At 45.9% G+C, this 20,962-nt stretch overlaps 1 protein-coding gene across 1 annotated transcript; it reads left to right on the plus strand.

Annotated features, from left to right (window-relative positions):
- The first annotated feature begins 15,733 nt into the window (after window positions 1-15,733).
- Window positions 15,734-18,243, plus strand: dlx6a (distal-less homeobox 6a). Its single transcript, XM_063184913.1, has 3 exons — window positions 15,734-16,518; window positions 17,095-17,288; window positions 17,514-18,243. The coding sequence occupies exons 1-3, from the start codon at window positions 16,209-16,211 to the stop codon at window positions 17,751-17,753; spliced, it is 744 nt and encodes a 247-aa protein (XP_063040983.1). The 5' UTR covers window positions 15,734-16,208; the 3' UTR covers window positions 17,754-18,243.
- The last annotated feature ends 2,719 nt before the right edge of the window (window positions 18,244-20,962 follow it).

The raw sequence follows: 20,962 nt of genomic DNA on the forward strand, positions 1-20,962 counted from the left end.
GGAGGAGGAGAGAAGAGAGGAGAACGGAAAGGAGGTGGAGAGGAGAGGAGAGGAGAGGAGAGGAGAGGAGAGGAGAGGAGAAGAGAGGAGAGGAGAACGGAAAGGAGGAGGAGAGCTGAGGAGAGTGGTAGAACGGAGAGGAGAGGAGAGGAGAGGAGAGGAGAACGGTTAGGAGGAGGAGAGGAGAGGAGAAGAGAGGAGAGGAGAACGGAAAGGAGGAGGAGATGTGAGGAGAGGAGAACGGAAAGGAGGAGAACGGAGAGGAGGAGGAGAGAGAGAGAGGAGGAGGAGAGGAGAGAGGAGAACGGAAAGGAGGTGGAGAGGAGAGGAGAAATGAGGATGGGGATGGGGTTAGGGATGGAGATGGGAAAAGAAAAAGGCTGAAAAAGGGAAACTGATTTCAATATAAATGAAAGTCGGTGGTCTGCATTTATGGTCGCTGTGATGGCCACTTTTTCAGCGCTGTGCCATGTGCCCGCTCTCTCGTCTCTCTCGCCTCGTCTCTCTCGCCTCGCCTCGCCTCGTCGTGCCTACTACCCAGAAGGCCAGAGCTGTGTGCCCTTGCTGCCGTGTCAAATCTAATTTCCCCTCCGTTACCAAGGAGACACGTTGGGGAGCCTTGTTTTTCACCCGTCTCTCTCCCTCTCTCTCTCTCTCTCTCTCTCTCTCTCTATCTCTCCTTTTCGCCGTCTTTTTCTCCCTCTTTCTCTCTTGTTCCCCTTTTCCCATCTGAAGCCATGGTGATATGTCTCTCTCTTCTTCCTCTATTTCTCTCTCTCACCCTCTCTCTATATATACATCTATAAATCTCACTTTCTCTCTCTTATCTCTCTCTCTCTCTCTCTCTCTCTCTCTCTCTCTCTCTCTCTCAAAGAGCCTTTATCTTGAGGCAGACAGTGATGCCACTCTTCGTTGCTACATGTCATTGTTTTGAGCAGTCACACACACACACACACACACACACACACACACACACACACACACACACACACACACACACACACACACACACACACACACACACACACACACACACACACACACATACACACACACACAAAGAACTAAAGAGCCGCATCTTAAATCAGGTTCTCCGCAGGTTAAGCAACATCAGCCGTTTCTGCACTGTGTGTTGTACAGTGAGCACTTCATTTCCACTCATGAGACACTGAACCAAGCCTGCCGACGTCGAGGGGGAGAGGTGCCAAAAAGGTATGTTGCTCTGGGCCCAGGAAGAGAGGGGGCCCAGAATTGGGTCTTCACAACATTGTACGTATTGAGAGGAGGGGCCCTTTCAGATGATTTTCTCCTGGGTCCAGGGTCAAGGCTGTCAAAGGCCCTGCACTGAACAACAACACCCCACCCACCCAAACACTACACCATCCAATGACCCCACCCCCCACCACCACCCCACCCCACCCATCCAAACACTACACCATCCAATGCCCCCACCCCGCAACACCACCCAATTTTACCCAACCCCCACCCACCCCACCCAGTACTCCACAGCCCAAATGCCACCCCACACAATAAGCACTTCCCAGCACTACGCCACACAGCAGTCCATCCCCCCCTCGCCATACCACCCATAACAGCACTACCACCACCTGCCTCTCCCTGCCACCCTCACTTCTATGCCGGCGACCTCCAGTCATCACCACCACCACCCACTGCCTCTCTTCTTCTTCCATACCTCCTCCTCCCCACGTCTCCTTCTGCCAGTCCACCCCCCTCACCACCCAACCCCACCCAGCCAATAACACCGCAGCCACAACAGCACTAGCACCGCTGCCTCTCCCTGCCACCCACTACCCTCTCTCCTCCGCACCCTCTCCCCCCCTTACCTCCTCACAGCTCCTCCAGCAAGGTACCCCCCCACCCCCCGTAGAACACCACCCTACCCCATGCAATACAGCAGCACTGCCACCATCGCTCTCGCTCTGCTCCCCACCTACAGTCACCACCTCCCTCTCTCCTCCCCACTCCTCCACCGTCCCACCACCACCACCCTCTCTCTTCTGCACCCCCCCCACCACCACCACCAGAACACCACCCGACCCTACTCCATTCAATACAACAGCACCCCAATCACCGCCCCCTCTCTCTCTCCCTGCCACCCTCTCTCCTCCGCATCCCCCCCCCACCCACCACCACCACCACCAGAACACCACCCTACCCCATTCAATACAACAGCACCCCAATCACCGCCCCCTCTCTCTCTCCCTGCCTGCCTGCCGCCCTCTCTCTGCGTCGCCCCCATGGCTCCTTCAGCGAGTCCCCCGCCCCCCTGCCGCGCTATTCTGTACGCCACCGCTTTGCTTTGCCCCATCCTGAGCCAGCTCCCTTCCATCTCTCGGCGCCGTGGAGTGGAGTGTCAGGCTATTGCGACTACAATGTGGCTGCCTCACTGTGCATATATTCAACACACACACACACACACACACACACACACACACACACACACACACACACACACACACACACACACACACACACACACACACACACACACACACACTCATATTCACTCATATTCAGCTGCCAACCCACAACACACACGCACGCACACACACGCATACACACACACACACACACATTCACCAGCTACACACACACACACACACACACACACACACACACACACACACACACATTCACCAGCTACACACACACACACACACACACACACGCATATTCAAACACATTCACACATATTCAACAATAAATCACCGCTTTCTTGTTTACTGAAGGCTCATATCACATTTCTCTCTCTGTCTCAAATGTAAACGTCATCTAAAATCACACCAGGGGCCGAAAAGAGAGTGCAAAGAAAGAATGAAAGGACTCAAACACACACACACACACACACACACACACACACACACACACACACACACACACACACACACACACACACACACACACACACACACACACACACACACACACAGACCTTCACACTGGCATTCTGATTTCGATAGACAGATACTGCTGGGTGTAAAATGCAACCCCTTCTTTAAGGAGCTGTCAGCGGGGTAGAGGAGAGGAGAGGAGAGGAGAGGAAAGAGGGGTTTGTGGGAATGCCAGATGCATATGACTGTTTTATGGGCCCCAAATGACCCGTCTCAGGCTCAGCACAACAGGCTGTGACTGACACCCGGGCCCTGATAACCACCATGAGGGGCTGGTAGGGGGGCTGGCAACATATCGTTAGCTCCCTCCCCGCCGCTGCCTCCAGATACGCACTAGCAGCATCTACACTACACTACACTACACTAGTGGTTCTTAACCTTTTTTCTTGAAGCACCCCCTAAACTCTGCCCAAGACAAGCCGTGCACCCCCAAACCAAATGCCTATACGTGTATACGCACAAAAAAAATTATTACAATGATTCTTGCTTTAGACATTAATCAATTCTTTAATGACTTTACATTAGGTCCAACACATGTTTTGGTCACGACCTCAACACAAACAAAATTCCATGCACCCCCTGAAATCTCTGGCGCACCCCCAGGGGGTGCCCGCACCCCAGGTTAAGAACCACTGCACTACACTACAGTACCAGGAGAACTTGCCATCGCTTTCTATCTTTCTTTTTTTCGTTTTTTTTTAACTTTGCTTTTCTTTTTTTTTCTTACCCTCTCTCTACAGTTGTCGAAGCTTTGCGAGATCGTAACCTTTTTGGGCCTGCCTGACAGGCTGTCGAGAACGACCCGTTTCTTGAAGTAAATAAAAACAACCGCAGTGACAAGTGCAACAACAAGCCGGACCTGTCCAAAGCTAATGGCCTGGCCAAGTTTACGTAACTAGGCAAAGGTAGAGCAGAACAGGCGTGCCAGATTCGGCTAAAGCCGGCCAGGCATTTTCTTGGCTTCACACCACGTACTGTATGTCGATGAAGACTCTCATTCATTCGTCCTGGTCATGTAGGTAAGTCAAAGGGGCATAGTTCGAAGCAACTGAATGTCTTTGTGGAACTTCAAGGCACACCCCCTTGCTTCATCCAAAGGGCTTTTATTCTGGTCTGATGGCCGTTAGCCTGTTTGCCTGTTAGCCTGATGTTAGCCTGACTAGTTATTTTTTGCATTGCATTTTATTGCATCGCATTACTCTTAGCTAATGTTTTTTTTTAATCCAAAGCGGCTTACTGATATTAACAGGGTATTATTTGCAGTCCCTGGAGCAGTGTGGGGTTAGGTGCCTTGCTCAAGGGCACCTCAGCCATGGATTGTGGTATGGAAGGGTGGGATTTGAACTACCAACCCTCTGATCTAAAGCCCATCAAGTTCCTGAGTTGACGTTTTCAGTAACAACATTTGCATCATCAACATAGCGACCATGTACGCAACTGGCATGTAAACAATATCACAAATGAAGAAAAATCATCTTGTACTCACTATCAACAACAGGATTTTAACGCTGTATGCGTGTATTCAATGGCAGATGCACATATGTATGCTAGTCTCTGACAGTTTAATTTAGCCTACTTTAGCTGAAAGTAGATGTTGTGAATGTGGAGGTTCAAGTGGAGGTGAAAAAAAAGAAAATAACCAAAACAATACATATTATTCCCGATCGTTCCGGCATCTGTGTCATTCATGCATCACAACCCGGAGCTCGGTTGTCTCGTAAGCAGTGTCGTCCGCCATCTCTGGAGCTCCAGAGAACCTGAAGGCGGCATTAGCCCATGAATACTTGCCTGATTATCATAGACTTGCAATCGAGATTCGATCTGAAGGTGTTGCGTCACTAGGAGGGCGCAGCCTGGCTACATGAATACAGACCATGGGTGCGTTCGAAACGGAAGGCAGTGACTCAATGACTCCCCTACATAAACAGGTCTCTGATCAGATAGCTAGGTCAAGTTAGCTGATGAGGCGGTCATTACGAACGGCACTAACGAGTGCGCTGCCCTGCACATTTGATGTTACGGCGATTCTACGGGAGGAGTTACGTTCATCACGTTAGTGCTTAGCTTTAGCATGCTATTTGAGCGGTGAATGACCGCCAGACGGCGAAATCGTAAAATAGGCTATAAATAGCTATAGCGACCGCATATTTAGATACTACAATGTTGATTTATCCCTTTGATTCTCAATACCTACGTACATAAGTGTCTGAATAATCCCCCTTACACCCACAACTGCAGTGAACTGACAAGGGAGGAAATAAAGCAAATTTTCGTTTCGAATCACACTTGATGACTCGATGTCCAGTTAGATCACTGGAAGGACAGCTGCCTTTCCCGTTTTTAACGGACCCCACATTGTGTCTATATACTGTGGTGTGACTACAGTTTTACTTTGGTGCACTATGTGCCTATCGCAGGGATTCTAAAACTGTGAGCCCGGGCCCATTGGTGGGCCACAAAAGGTATTCCAGGTGGCCCCTGAAATCTAAATGAGTTGTATTATTTATTGGGGCAGTCAGAGGTGGGACCCGGACATCTCTAAAAAATTCAAGGGGGCCCCAAGTTGGAAAACGTTCACTACCCTGCCTGATAACACCTGGAATTTGGCCAGAGAACCAAGAGAGAAGGCCTGGACTGGAGTCTGCAGTCTTTTGTCTGTGCATATGTCAGTCAGCAAGTTAGGGGAGAGGTGGAGAGAGAGAGAGAGAGAGAGAGAGAGAGAGAGAGAGAGAGAGAGAGAGAGAGAGAGAGAGAGAGAGAGAGAGTGGCAGAGCTAGAGAGAAGGCTAAGCAAAGAAAATGACAGGGAATTTAGCACTGAATCCTTTTAGCAGACCACTGACACTTGAATGAGAGGGGGAGATAGAAAGAGGAAGGAAAGAGAGCAAAAGACGAAGAGAGAGAGAAAGAGAGAGGGAAATAAGGAAAAAGTAAGGGTGAAAGAGAAATGGGATGAAGGGAAAGAGAAAGGGAATGGGGAGGGGGGGGCAGAGAAAAAGGGGGAGAGGGAAAAGTAGACAACCAATTTGGGAGTAATGCAACTAAAAACAGACAAGTGTAATTTCATCCATCTGGGCAGATGTGTAAAAGCGTTCCTCAGAGCAGAGCAGAGCAGTACCCATGATTCCCTCTGATTGATCTCTCCGCTCTGAAACACCTATTATTAGCCTCCAGCCTAATAGCAGCAGGATGGGGCTCTTTCTCTCTCTCTCTCTCTCTCTCTCTCTCTCTCTCTCTCTCTCTCTCTCTCTCTCTCTCTCTCTCTCTCTCTCTCTCTCTCTCCACTCGCTCTCTCTCTCTCTCTCGCTCTCTCTCTCTCTCTCTCTCTCTCTCTCTCTCTCTCTCTCTCTCTCTCTCTCTCTCTCTCTTTCTTTCTCCACACACTCTCTCTTGCTCCCTCCCTCACACACCGTTCACTAGCCCACAGGCCAATTCTCTGGTCACTGCTTTCTCTCTATTACTCTCTCTCTACCTCTCCTTCTCTGATCCACTAGTTGACTCTCTCTCTCTCTCTCTCTCTCTCTCTCTCTCTCTCTCTCTCTCTCTCTCTCTCTCTCTCTCTCTCTCTCTCTCTCTCTCTCTCTGTAATCCAGTCGTTCTCCTCATCCACCTTGTCCTCCACTCTTTTTTCACTCCCTGTCTTTCCTCACGCTCTCTCTTTTATCAGTCATCCTGTCCTGTGTCTTTCTCCACATCCACCGTGTCCATCCATCCATCTTCCTTTTATTGACCTATCCTTCGTTCTCTCTCTCTCTCCTCTCTTTGCCATTCTCTCTCTCTCTCTCTCTCTCTCTCTCTCTCTCTCTCTCTCTCTCTCTCTCTCTCTCTCTCTCTCTCTCTCTCTCTCTCTCTCTCTCCTGCTCCCTCTTTCTCTGCAGCTGTGGAAACTAGAGTGATAATAATGTGTGTGTGTGTGTGTGTGTGTGTGTGTGTGTGTGTGTGTGTGCGTGCGTGCGTGCGTGCGTGCGTGCGTGCGTGCGTGCGTGCGTGCGTGCGTGCGTGCGTGTGTTCTGCAGGGGTACAACTAAATGGAGGGCTGGAGGAGAAATTAAAGGTGTGTTCTGTAGAGTAGTTTTTCACAGCTGACAGAGGGGGAGGGAGAACAGACGATACACACTATACAGTACAAGATAAATAAACTATCCTGCCCGTTCAATCTCAGAATCTGAAATTGCTATAGCAGTGTATAGTATAGCAGTTAGAATAGTTATCATGCTATGCTACTGGTCTAATCTGATTCAACATATTTATGCTAAGATCTGTAGTTCTCCTTCAGGAACCTAGATCATAAAATACTGTTAAATTGGGAAATTTGCTGAATGAATAAAAAAACAGTAAAACTCAATTATTCAACTGTTGCAGTCAGGAGATCTAAGTATGGAGAATATTTGAAAAAATATAGAGTTCCTTCAACAGTTCGATTTCAATCTGACTGAGGTGTATGCATGGCTTTTAAAAAATCCAGCAATACTCACAATATTACATCAATCATTTGCATTTCTCTAAGAGCATGTAAAACGCACTGCTGCTCTACACCACCATGTTGCAGAGGAGTAGCTTGCTGCACGTATCCATGTTACGTACACACAGGTACCCCCATCTCGTCATGCCAGGTATGAGCCTAGGTGTTTTGCTGAAGATCTTCCCTTCAATCAAGCCCGTTGTTAACACCTGGACGGCCAGGTGACAAGCCGTCCTTTCCTGCGCGTCAGACTCTAATTCTGGGTTGAAGAGCAGAGCAGGGGAGGGAAAAGACCCGAAGATCAAACCCGCCTGCCCGGCCCCGTGCTCAGAATTGCCTTCCTTTACTAACTGACTGTTCTGTCACCAGGGTAGCACTGCACTCGCATGCAATTCAACATGTGCAGAACATTTCAGCAGAGACGCAGGACCAGACAGGGGGAAAACAACTAGAGAAGAGAGTGAGAAGCAGAGTGACATGCACCACAACGCCAGCCCATAATTGACAAGGGAGGCCACAGATACCCCTCCATACACCGACAAAGGCATGCTGCTTGGTTTCTGCTTGTGTGTGTGTGCGGGCATGCGAGTGTGTGTGCATGTGTGCATTTCCGCATGCTGCAATTGTGAGTAAATACAGGGGCCCTTTTTTAAATGTGCAAATGACTGTGGTGGTGCAGGCAGGCGGCAGAAGGGCAGGCAGGCAGGCAGGCAGGCATGCAAGCAGGCAGGCAGGCAGGCAGGCAGGCAGGCATTCAGGCAAGCAAGCAGACAGGCAGGCAACTGAGGCAAGCAGGCAGACAGGCAGGCAACTGAGGCAGGCAGGCAGGCAGACAGGCAACTGAGGCAAGCGGGCAGGCAGACAGGCAGGCAGGCAACTGAGGCAAGCAGGCAGACAGGCAGGCAACGGAGGCAGGCAGGCAGGCAGACAGGCAGGCAGCAGAGGGGCAGGCGAGCAGGCATGCAGGTAAGCAGGCAGGCAGGCAGCCAGGCAGGCAGGCGAGCAGGCATGCAGGTAAGCAGGCAGGCAGGCAGCCAGGCAGGCAGGCGAGCAGGCATGCAGGTAAGTAGGCAGGCATGCAGGCAGGCAGGCAGGCCTGCAGCCAGGTAGGCAGGCGGGTGTGGAGCCGGGCAGGCAGGCAGGCATGCAGGCGTCTGGTGAGGGATGGCATGTGGTGAAGTGAGTGACAGCCCGGTGCCCACACTGTGCCAATCTTGCCAACCACACGGGCCAAGGCCTGCTCGCCTCCAATCTATTTTCATTTCCAAGATGTCCTCTTAAACAACACCACTACGCTCACTGGCACACCGTCCCTCATTCCTCGCAATGCTGCTCCACAGCTACACCCGCCTCACAAAGAAACTGCTTTGCCTAAGTCCTGGTCTGTGGTCCTGAGTCATTTGTATCTTGAAATACGACTCTTCCACTGTATTCTCATTCTGTCCTATGATACATTTTGCATAGACAGCACTCTAGCCAGATATACCAAATTTTGTTAAATACATTTTTTTAATCAGAACAAGCTGTAAAAAATGTGAAAATAATGGTATTAGATATAACACATAGTTTCGATGGAAATACAACAGTGTGTTCAAATGTTTGTATGAAAAGTGACGTTTGTCTTTTGCCACAAGATTTCTAAACATTGTGTTAGAAGAGGTCTGAAATTTTACAATCAATAGATTGTCATTAAACAGTTCTACAGAGCTTCCATTAAGTACTCAATGCCTAGGCTATAAATTGTAACTTCACTTGCTGTCCTTCAAAGAGAACACCAAGTGGGAATTAAGCGTTGGCACGTCATGGCGCGCTACCACGTCATTCCTACTTCATCATTTTTTTCAACAGGTGATTTAACTGGCACCTAATTGGGTTGTGTGAAGACTGGGTTTTGTAGCGGGCTTCCCTTTTACTCTCTCTCTCTCTCTCTCTCTCTCTCTCTCTCTCTCTCTCTGTTTTTGTCAGCAAAAACGGGCGACAGATAGTGCACCCCTACTAAATATGTTTAGTTTGTGTTTTGTCATCTCGTTCTGTGCCTGTGCGCGAGACTGAGATCCACAGGCCCATTCATCTGGTTCTCGTTTTCTCAGATTTTTTTTCCTCGAGAACAATGTTTGGGACGGATATTCCCATTACATCTAAAACGTTGTTTCCCTAGGAAACCCGTCAATGTTGTGAATGTGGTAGGTTGTCCCTCGTGTTATACGCGCCTCCGCAGGTGTTAGATATTTCACCCTCGCATCTTTTCCGCTTCAGTGCGCGCACCGGGCTTGAGTTACCAGCGTCTTTTGTGTTGTGTGAGTTGTGCATTGTTGGTGCCACTTCCTTCTTACGGTCTGTCTAATGTCACGCAGAAAGAAAAGTGATGTTGGTTGTTCCAAAGCACGCAACCTACTCTCTTCGGGCGTATATCTGTCGGTGTTGGCGTGCCCAAGTAAGTCCTTCAGTAGGATACGAATCAAATATGTTGAATCTCACAGGCCTGATTGACCTTCCTCTAGAACTTCCCCTTCTACTGAGGTGTGTGTGTGTGTGTGTGTGCGTGCGTGCGTGTGCGTGCGCGCACACGTGTGTGTGTGGCGTGAGAGATAACCCGATGACTTGCACAGGCACAATATGCAGGTTACAAAATGACGGAACAAGCATGCAGTGCAATTAGTCTTACATGCTTATAAACGTTTGCATTTCTGCCCTATCTTATTTACGATTACATGGTCATAATTCTTAACGACTACTCTGCAACACACCAACTATGGCACTGGAAGCACTGGCTTGCTTTTAGTTTGGAAATGCGTTAATGCAAACGTACAATATAGCAAAAGTAGTCCGACTAGACTACTGGCTCTGTGGCAAGGCCAATGGGGAAATGTAATCCTCCACCACCTCCAGTCTCTCTCCCCTCCCTGTGTGACTGCGTGTTCCAAAACTTGTGTTGACAAAATTACGAAAACCATTACACACTCCAGTGGCTTAATTGTGAGAGATGCTTTACATGACATGCCGCCTCAGCCAGACGCGTTTGTGTGAAATGAAACTACTACCCCTCAGCGTAAACCACCTGCCTGTCCAAATTCTTTTTTTTTTTAAATGTAGAATAATTACCAGGCCGTATACGGGGGGCGCGGGATCTCCGTACCACTGAATATTAATAAAACATCATTTTCTTCTATTTGAGGAGATCAAAAGGAAGGCGCGCGTGGGCGTAGATTAAAGGACGCGTCAGGCCTGGCCACTGGGGTACCGCAAAACGGCTCTTCCCGCTGTGAAACATCATTTCGATTTTCTTTCTCGCATTGTAGCCTATTTCTTCCTCCTCGCTTGAGCGTTCATTGCGCACCTTTAGGTATTGGCATGCCAAATAAAATCACAAGTTGCGAGCCTGGCAGGCATGTAGGCTACTATAATTTCACATTTGTTTAACGGCTACAACTCTCATAAAGGATTTGGTTTAAAGTAATTAATTTAACTTTAAATAAATGCGTTTTATTATCACATGTTTAATATAGGTTAGGCTACTACTGTGCATACAACTAATTGTTCCCCAAATTACGGGGATTTAATTTCAGAAGGCCCACACATTCATTTGGAAAAAAAGTAGGCCTAGGCTATTTTCAGGACGTTAAAATAAAACTGTGAAACTTGTCATGATAATCGTATCATCAAATGAAAGAAAAATTTAAAAGTGCATTTATAAAGTCGTTTTTAAAAAGCGATTACAGTGACTATCCCTTGGTCATCGCATGCCAAAATTAGGCTGTAAGGAAGCCGGAGTTCCAAATGACACACAAGCCCACCACTGCCGCGTCTTTTGTCACCACGCCTGGCCTGTCACAGCACCAAACGTTGCACCACTGGCATTATCATCAATTAGGCTGTCGTCATAGTCTCGCTGCATGTTATTATTATTTGTAAAACTGTCCCTATAAATGCACATTTAGCCTGTTCATTTACAGTCTGTGTTATGATATTGTAGAATGTGAACACACTGTGATCTACAATAAGAGAGCCTATTAGGCTAGCCTATAGGCTATAGGTTATTTGTAAATTTAGCTCTATAAATAATAATAACTTGTAATAATAAAAATACAATGAAAATCAGAGCAGGATGTTTTGCAATGGTATATTTCACATCTGAATAATATTGAGAATAAATAATTGCTACTGAAGTAGCAGTTAATGGTTTGCATTTGCATTAATGCTGATCAAAAAGCCCCGGAATATCGCAAACATAGAAATAGTCTGAAAGATGAAAGGACGGCCCAAAACAAGAAAGGGGCTATCTTTGTTTGGGTCCTTTGTTTACGGCGTCATTTTTTCTTTCTTTTTTTCCATTTTACTAATTCTTTTCAATGGGTTTCAAACTGGAAAATGGAAATGTTGCTCTTGCCCCCCATTTCAGCGGCAGCCTCCTGGCAACAGAGCAATCTTCTATCATCAGGGATAAACGGCATCGAACAGTACATTGGGATGAAAAAAGCCTATGATTGCCCAGCCTTCCTGTCTGTCATCCACAGACAAAAATCCTCTTCTCCAAGCCAGAGCCGCTCGCTGCCATTGCTAATAATGTGTTGTATTAAGTCGAAAGGGAACCTTACACACTGGCACACACAGACAAAAATAGCTCTCGATGCGATGCACTCGTTTGTTCGATATCTTTGTGCTGCAGCATGCCAAAAGGCTGTCTTTGCATGGTCCCGTACTCATTTCATATGGCACGGATTTGAAACGCACTGTATATGGATCATTTTCGAATGCGTTTTATAATCTTAGCATTCTTAACCAAACATGGGTGTTATTGGACTCGCATTCAAGCATTCGATGGCTTTTGCAAAAGGTGCGTGCGTGAGGTAGGCTATGCCTTCCACCAGTCTCTCATGCCGAGGCCTTTAAAATGGATAGGCCCATGGCGCTTTTGCGGAATAGGCCTAGCCTCGACATGTTTGTCAACTTCATGGCAATACCCTTTGTTATTATTCAGCAAGCACGTCGGCCTTTGACAACATTTACGGTAACCTGAATACAAATCGTGAATAGGCTACCCATGTTACTCCATACGCTCTCCGGTAAGACGATGCGATCAATCTGCAGGCCAAGGCCTCTCTTTGCTGTGCAGGCGTTTTGTAGGGCGACCGCGTTTTAATGCTAGAATCACCTGACCCACACATACGTGTGCTTGTTCATTTGAATGTGATGTGCATGATAACGCGCACAGCCATTTTCCTCAGCATGGCCATGGCGAAAAAGACATGGCCAATTGATTTAGCCTATCTTTGCAGAAATGGCGACAGTTGGCCTGCCTTCAAAGAAATCTGCGCTGGAGGAAAAATAATTCCATGTGCAACATTATGCAGTTTTATGTCATTGTCACAACTAGCAACAAGCAACAGCACTATACTACAGTTTCAAACAAAACAAAATAGCACGCACACGATGTCAATCAATCTCTCCTACAAAATGGGTGAATTCTTCTTCTTTTTTACGCATAGCTTCTAAGACGGGGAACCTGTTCTATTATGGATTAGCATTACAGAAAATGGCTTGATGGCGCTTGTCAAGGGAGGGCCCTTGTAGCCTCAGACGAATGCTCGTCTTCTGATTTGTATTATGGTAGCCCGCGTTTGAATCGCTCCAGCTGTGTGCGTGTCGCATCCATCTGCCTTCGTTTCGCCTCCTCTGCCACCACTTCTTCCCTCACTCACTCAGTGCAGCGGCAGCGGCGATGGGGATCCATCGACGCCTCTGAGTCTGTACGCAGCCAATGGTTTTGAACCCTGAAGGGGAGAGACACTTTTATAACCGCCTGTGCTGGACTGGCAACGTCGCGACGCCTCAAAACGCTCCTGAAAGCTGAGCTCTACAATCAAGGAGGATGGCTTCCCATGCAAGCTAGTCAATAGTCGTTAAGGCGACTGACCGCAAAATCCCAGGCCCTTGGAAGAAATATGAATGCCTTTCTCTTTTTTCCCCCCTTCGGAGCGAACTCACAAGTATAATTAACATGTGTCGCCATTTCCAGTGACACGCGCGGGCGCCAGCAGACGTTCACGCAGGCACACACACACACACACACACACACACACACACACACACACACACACACACACACACACACAGTCGCACATATTTCAGCTTGTATAGCACTCCAAAAGTATGTTAAAAGTAAGTCAGCAACAACTTCATAAAGAAGTCGAACAACATATTCGTGTCAAAGTAAATTGTATGCAAATGAACACAGCAGTTGGCCTATGCTCTGACATCAGTATCAAAATAATGCGAATAACCTAATACCAATTGCGCCCTTTTTATTTATTTAAATGGTGTGTACATTGATTTATTATCAATTAGCCTATAATAATGTTAGTCGGTGCAGTCATTTATAGTGTTTATCGTCCTTTGGTGCGCAATAGGCTAGTTGAATAATTTCATTGTCGCATGCGCGTTTTGGACGTATTCAATCTTTTTTTTTTTTAACCAGTAGAATTAAATGTCTGGACGAGGTTAATTATTGGTACTGGCAGACGTTGTTCTGGAAGTAGACTATATTGTGTGTTTTATCCCCCAATGCCCTCATCAACAGAACATGGAATATTTTATGAATAATTTCTGTCATTTTTACGCACAGTTTAACAAACTGAAATATTTCTCTATGCTTTGCACAAAATAGGCTAGGCCTACATCATGCTGGCTAAATTCCAATGTGGTTCGTTTAAAATAAAATCCCTGCTTTTCAAAGACTTTTTGGCAGCCAAACTAACATGCCATTTATATAAACCGAATTATTTATATAGCCAGTTAAATATTTACAATTACAAATATTCAGTCTTTAATTTCTTTTTATTTTTAAAAAGTGCATTTCAAACCTCGATGTTTTCGATCCATCGGACTTAACTAGTTATACTAATTGGAATGCGGGAAATAGTGTTATTATTGACTTGACTGTGCATTAATTTGATATGAATTCAGCAGGCTAAATAATGTGACTTGGCCCATGTGTGGGCATTCCTGCTCTTCAACAGCAGAGTGCTGAAGGCTGCATGTCTGTGTCGCCCTTGCCTGCAGCACACCATGTCTTTAAATACCAAGTTTAAGGATAATAAAACTGTCAACTCGGTGATTACGCGCAGAAAAAACGCCAACATTACACGGTGCCAAGTAATTAAACGCAAGGCAGAAAACAATAGAAACAGACTTCAACCTGGAATGAATGGATCCGGTTGCAATCACGCGCGCGCGTTCCATGTCAAGCCACTCACGTGTCCGTTATGCCAGTCCATGTTATGCATTTCAATAAAGCAAAGCCATACAAATGTACCGGTGTTGTTCAAGCTGTTATTCGTATGCACCAAAGCCTTGGAAATACTTAGACATTTTGTATAACACAATTAACTACCTGCATTCCTTACCTAGTCATGTGTGGCAATGCTCAGCTGTCAGATATAGCTTTAGAAGTTCTGTGCAGGTTTAAGTCCAAAGTCCAACATTAGGTGTCCAGTTGTATATGCATGCTGTCTGGTTCTTGTTTCTCTCCCCTCTGGCCGTGGAGAATAGTTCTCCCAAGCCGTCTGTGCACCTTTAAATCCCGCAAAGTAAATAGCAACCCTGGCAATAATAGCAAGGTACCCAAGTTCTTGTAACAGAAAGGCAGAAAATTGAAACTAAACGCTGCATTTAGACAACCATTTTTGATAAGAGGATAATTAAGGTGACACTGGTGTATAATTAGCGGATAATTTATGCTATATCCACTTTTATTCCACCTCCCCAAAATAAACCCGGTCCGCAATCATTACAGGCGAATTGTTCTTCATTTTCAGCAGCAATTTGAATAAAGTGTGGAGTTTAATCAAAAGGCTGGGTATGCTGATTGGGGCCATAATTACTTTTTCGCCATCATTTTAAAGCAAATGAATGACACATCTCGGTGAAAGATGTTGACTATAAAACAGGAGAAGTCCTGAAATGGAAATTAAGACACACTGACTATTTCGGGTATTTGCATCAATGGTTTATTTTTTTATGAGCCTGATTTGCCAAACCACTAACTGCACGTATGATTTCCATATATTTGGGAGTAACAATCTCGTGTCGTGTTGAGGGTAGAGGAGGATGCTGTATTCCAGTGAATCTGGACATCCCAGCAACCAAACCGCAGAGCATATAGCCGTGGGCTAATCTCGCTTGTAAAGTCGGTGTGACTGTGGCACACTGGGGGTTGAATAACAGGAACGATGTTTCCCCCCAAACATGCAATCTGAGAAAGGCTGTTTTCATGTAAGGAATACGGGGATTGCATGTTGTCTAAACCCGGTGATGGGTGTTTTTGACCTGCAGTAAAAGCTCACAACGAGCACTTTGGGGTACCTAACAACGTGCTCATCTTGTGTGGAAACGCGCATGGTTTCTTATGTCTTCCTCTGTCAAAAATCAGGGATATCCATCATAATTCCCCATATGGCCGCGCTATGGCTACGGCGGGAGCTGTTAAGATAGGTTAACTCACTGTGAAGTCTCCGCGAAGCAAAGAGCTGATGACGTTGGGTTGAATGACCAATGGGAAGGCGCTGCCCTTTGGAGACAAACCATTTTACTTGTAGTGTCTGCATCAAGTCTGGAAGCCAGAACTCAAATTTAACAGAATCCATCTTAAAATCTCTGCCTTTACTCATGCTTACCTTCCGCCACACTGAGCGAGCATTCGCGAAAGAAAAAAAAGACGACGAAAACTTGGAGTTAATAGGGTAATATCGCCTTGGAGAGAAGGACACTACGAGAGACCCATTTGGAATTGAGGGACTAGGAGGGGGGCGAGTAAGTGCTCTCAAAGCAGAAAATTTGATGATGACAATGACTACGATGGCTGACGGGCTGGAGGCTCAGGACTCGTCCAAGTCTGCTTTCATGGAGTTTGGTCAACAGTCGCACTCACAGCAGACTTCCCCGTCCATGGCCGCCGGCCACTACCCGCTCCACTGTCTCCACTCCGGGTCCCACGCTCATCACCAACACGACAACTCGCCGTACTCCGCGACCAATTCTTACAACAGGTCCCTGCCTTACTCGTATGTGAGCCATGCCCACCACAGCCCATACCTTCCGTCCTACCACAATAACAACACCGGCGGTCAAACAAGGTTAGATGCCACAGGTAAGAAACGATTTTAGTTTTCCCACCCGTTGTTGACAGTGCAATTTCAGGTTACGCAACATTAGGCTACTTACCAGGAGGTTTTGTATGAGGAAAATCAAGAGAGTGATGAAATTGCATAGCATTGCATTGCATGTGGAAAACAACATTACTCAACTGCGACGTGTTAATTAGTAGCAGATAGGGGAAATCGTTAAAAGTCATGTTGCGCTTGGAATGCGAGCTTTCACATCCCCGAGTTCCACTGCTCGTCTTTGTCTGGTCGTGCGCAGCCCTGCGCGCTAGAATGCTCAAAGAAATTCGCCTCCATAATGACAGCCTTGGAATGACCAAGAATTATTTGCGGAATTATAATACTGGCATTTTCCCAACCCCCTTTCCAATGTGTTATTAGCATCATTAGCTATAATTTCAAACCAATGGAAACAATGGCCGTGAAAACTGTTAAATTGACGTCGTCAAAATGACAATGGTGGAGGAGCTCTGTGATGTGTGGTTGCTTATGGACCTAATTTTTTTTTTTTTAAATGTGTTCTATATTTTTGAAAATTGACATTAAAATCATGTGTTTTCCAGAACAGCAGAAAACAACAGTTATCGAAAATGGAGAAATCCGATTCAACGGGAAGGGTAAAAAAATCCGAAAACCTCGAACCATCTATTCCAGCCTTCAGCTCCAGGCGTTAAATCACCGCTTCCAACAGACACAGTATCTTGCACTACCGGAGAGAGCCGAGCTGGCTGCTTCACTTGGTTTAACGCAAACACAGGTGAGAAAGGGAAACATGATTACTATTATTATTAGCATATTATTATTATTATCATTATTGTTATTATTATTATTATTTTCATACTCCCATGCAATAGCCTATCGTGCAACATTAGCCTAATGGTGCCAGCCTACTGTATTTCATGCGTTGACTTATTACGCCTACGCGTTAAATAGTTTTCCCCCCACACATCTATAACATTCCCTCTCTATATTTTGTGTACAGGTAAAAATCTGGTTCCAGAACAAGAGGTCGAAATTCAAGAAGCTTTTGAAACAAGGAGGTAACCCGCACGAGAGTGACCCCCTGCCCGGATCTATCGCCCTGTCGCCGCGGTCACCTGCCATCCCTCCGATATGGGACGTGTCTGCTTCGACAAAAGGAATGAACATGACGCCCAACAGCTACATGGCCGGCTACTCTCCCTGGTACTCGTCCCCGCACCAGGAATCAATGCAGAGATAGAGTGCACATAACCAAGCGCCATGCAGTGTCGACTAGGCCCAAGGCCCCCCACAACTCAACAGATTACTCCAGCCTGCACACGGGCATCCACAAGCCTCAAGACAAAGACTCAGTTCATTTGAAGGAGTGACCTATACAAATACAATTGAAGGATGACAGAAGACTGTCCTTTTTGATTGAGTTTTGCAAAGGGGACTAACCGTTAATTTGCTGAGTGGGACTGCACTTATAGCCTATGCTTTCGCCGCTATCAAGAGAGACATTTCCAGAAACCAAATGCATCACCAAATACTACGTCTGTGGAACAGGACCTAATGCAGAATAGACGACTACCGCCATGACAACTACAAATGAATGAACTTAAACCTGCTGTCTTTGCGTCCATAATGGTTGTTTATAAAAATGCAAAAGAAAGCAATCTGTGTATATATTGTCGGACCCTTTGATGTACATATACTTTTTATGTTTTGTCTTTCGTAAATGGAGTAAATCATGGCTTCAAATAATTAACATTTTATGTCTGAGTGAATGCATTCTAGGCGACTCGCTCTCCTATGTAAGCTATACAAGGAACAATGTCAGACAATGCCTATTTGTTGAAGACATTATTCAGAATCAGATCACCTCTCCAGCAATCTGGTAAAATCACACGCACTGATTAAACTTAATCCCTCTAAGTGCAAGTAGAACATCAGCAAACGCATCGATAACACCTAAACGCAGAGTGCAAACCTCAAGAATTTCACTTACCCTCAGATGTTGCATTTCTTGTCGAATCTTGTGTGCAAAAAAGGTACTAGTTGTCCAACGCGTCTCTCTCATTCTCAGTTATTAGAGCATTATTGACAAAATGTTTCCCCTTTCTCTGCGCCTCTATCTGTTAGACTCAGAATGCCTTTCTCCCCAGGATCGATGCCGAACAAAACACCCAGCTGCAGCCTCGTTCAATATGAAGGAGATATTTGGGACAATTTATGGGTTTTTATCCAAGAGAGGCCCTTTTTTCCATTCTCATAAATGCAGGCATAATTAGGGTAATTTTTGATGTAGCCTGCTGATTACAGCGTTTTTACCGTCAAAGATAATTACCTGTAATTTTCTACCACTTTTAATACTAAAAGCCATCTTTATTTGGGTTTGAGGTAGCGGAGACGAAACAAAAGACAAAATGATTCGCTTATTCATGTACAAATTGCTGAGGGGAGTGAACGCTTGGGCAATAATGTGAAATTACACTGTTGAAAGGAAGAACAAGACAGACACTGCAGCTGTCATGACGGCCTTTTCTGGTCGTAGGAGATAGAATTTTTTTTTTTCAAAAGGCAGTATTGGAAAACAATATGATGTAGACAGAGAGGTTGTATTTTAGTGTTAATTTCAATCACATGGTAGCCTATACCATTTTATATGACTTCAAATAATAGCTGAGGTATTTCATTTTTTTTAATGTGTGTTGTTATAGGCCTACATTAGTGTATCAGAAGGCTATATTCTATTGGACAACACCATAAAAACGAAACTCGTGGCTCAGCCATGCCAAGAACATGAAGATGAAAACATGGGAAATAATGGCGCCTGAAGACCAAAGGACGCATGCCTGCCTGTGAGTGCACATGTCACCATGCTCACACCCCGCGCGCTCTCCATCTCTGTAATTTTGTGCAGTGTGTGTGTGTGACTGAGAGGAAGAGGAGTGGGGGAGGGAACAATCTTGTCTCTGCGCACTTCCTTTGATCTGAGCTTGCCTGTGATTCCAACTGCAGCATATCCTGTTGAGCATTTTTTTGCATGCCGCAATTGTCTATGTAGCCTATACATTCACGTTAGCTCTTCCACAGTATCCTACTGTAGCCGTTTAGGATCAAAGGCCTATATGCCTATATTAGGCCCACGCCCTATATAGGCCTGTGGCCTGTAGTGGAAACCTATAGTCCCATTCCAAAATACAAGACCGTCATGAATATACCTATAGGCTGGGCAATGTTATGTGTCATGTAACCTCCCCATTTTAGTAGTCTAATAAAGAATTATGTAAATTAATTTGCAGGTAGAAGAAGGCTAAAATAAGGCAATAAAATGCAGCCAGGAGGCTAGCTCAAACAGAATTACAAGGCCACGCAAAACCTCGTCTGCCTGAAGCCTCTTCAACTAGAAATGGAAGCGCCCTTACCTTGACTGGTGTTGCGGCTGGCTTGTTGTCGGTGTCCGAAAAAGGCTCCAAACGGCGCCAGAAACGGCGCACTAAAGACCGAGTGAGAGAAGGCAATATGAACTGTGCTGTGTACCGCGTGTAGTAGAGTAAGCAAATCCAGGTGTGAAAGTGTTTGCACACCACATCACCTCTTTTATATTGGCTGCAAAATTAGCCGTTATTACTGTCACTGTTTAGTGGTGGTGAGTCTGATAGAGAGAGGGAGAGAGAGAGGAAAAAAAAACGCAAAGCTTCTGCAATCAAGAACCATGCGCATCTTTGCAAATTATAGATAATTGTAAATGTCCAGATTATGATAATGGAAGCCTAATCCTGGTGGAAGTATAATTATTGTTGAGTGTTACATTCGAAGCTGTCCAGTAAAGCTAACTGTCATTATTTAGACTCGATTATCAGAGCTGCTCGAGTGGAAAATGTTCAGTTGGAATTTAACAAGGCTCTCGATATAATGGCGTAAGATGGTGTGTGTGTGTGTGTGTGTGTGTGTGTGTGTGTGTGTGTGTGTGTGTGTGTGTGTGTGTGTGTGTGTGTGTGTGTGTGTGTGTGTGTGTGTGTGAACGCTTGTTTGAATTGCCCCATAAACAGTATTATGATCCAGCAATGCAGGGCAGGCCCCGATGCCTCCACGTCACGGGTGATGCCCAAACAGCACATACAGCGGAGTGAAAATGACGTGTTATTAACTTAATTATTTGAATAACCATAGCCGCTGTTGCGTAGTGGCTCGAGTCGCTTACAAGCGTGTCTACGTAGCATCGCCTTGTTTTGGGGTATCCCCAATGAACGCAACGGACACCCCTTTAAATCTCCCACGTCAATTTAAAATATTTGCTTTTAATTTGTTCCACTTATTGGTGTGTAAAACAACATCTCAGCGGATGGTAAAGGGAATAAATCAGGTGTAGAATGGGTGGGTGTCAAATAGACCTATGGCGCATTCTCACAGTATCGTATGACGTTCGATGTGCATTCAACCAAGAACTGATTTCTCATGGGA

Source organism: Engraulis encrasicolus, chromosome 20 (assembly GCF_034702125.1).
Source record: "Engraulis encrasicolus isolate BLACKSEA-1 chromosome 20, IST_EnEncr_1.0, whole genome shotgun sequence".
NCBI lineage: Eukaryota > Metazoa > Chordata > Actinopteri > Clupeiformes > Engraulidae > Engraulis > Engraulis encrasicolus.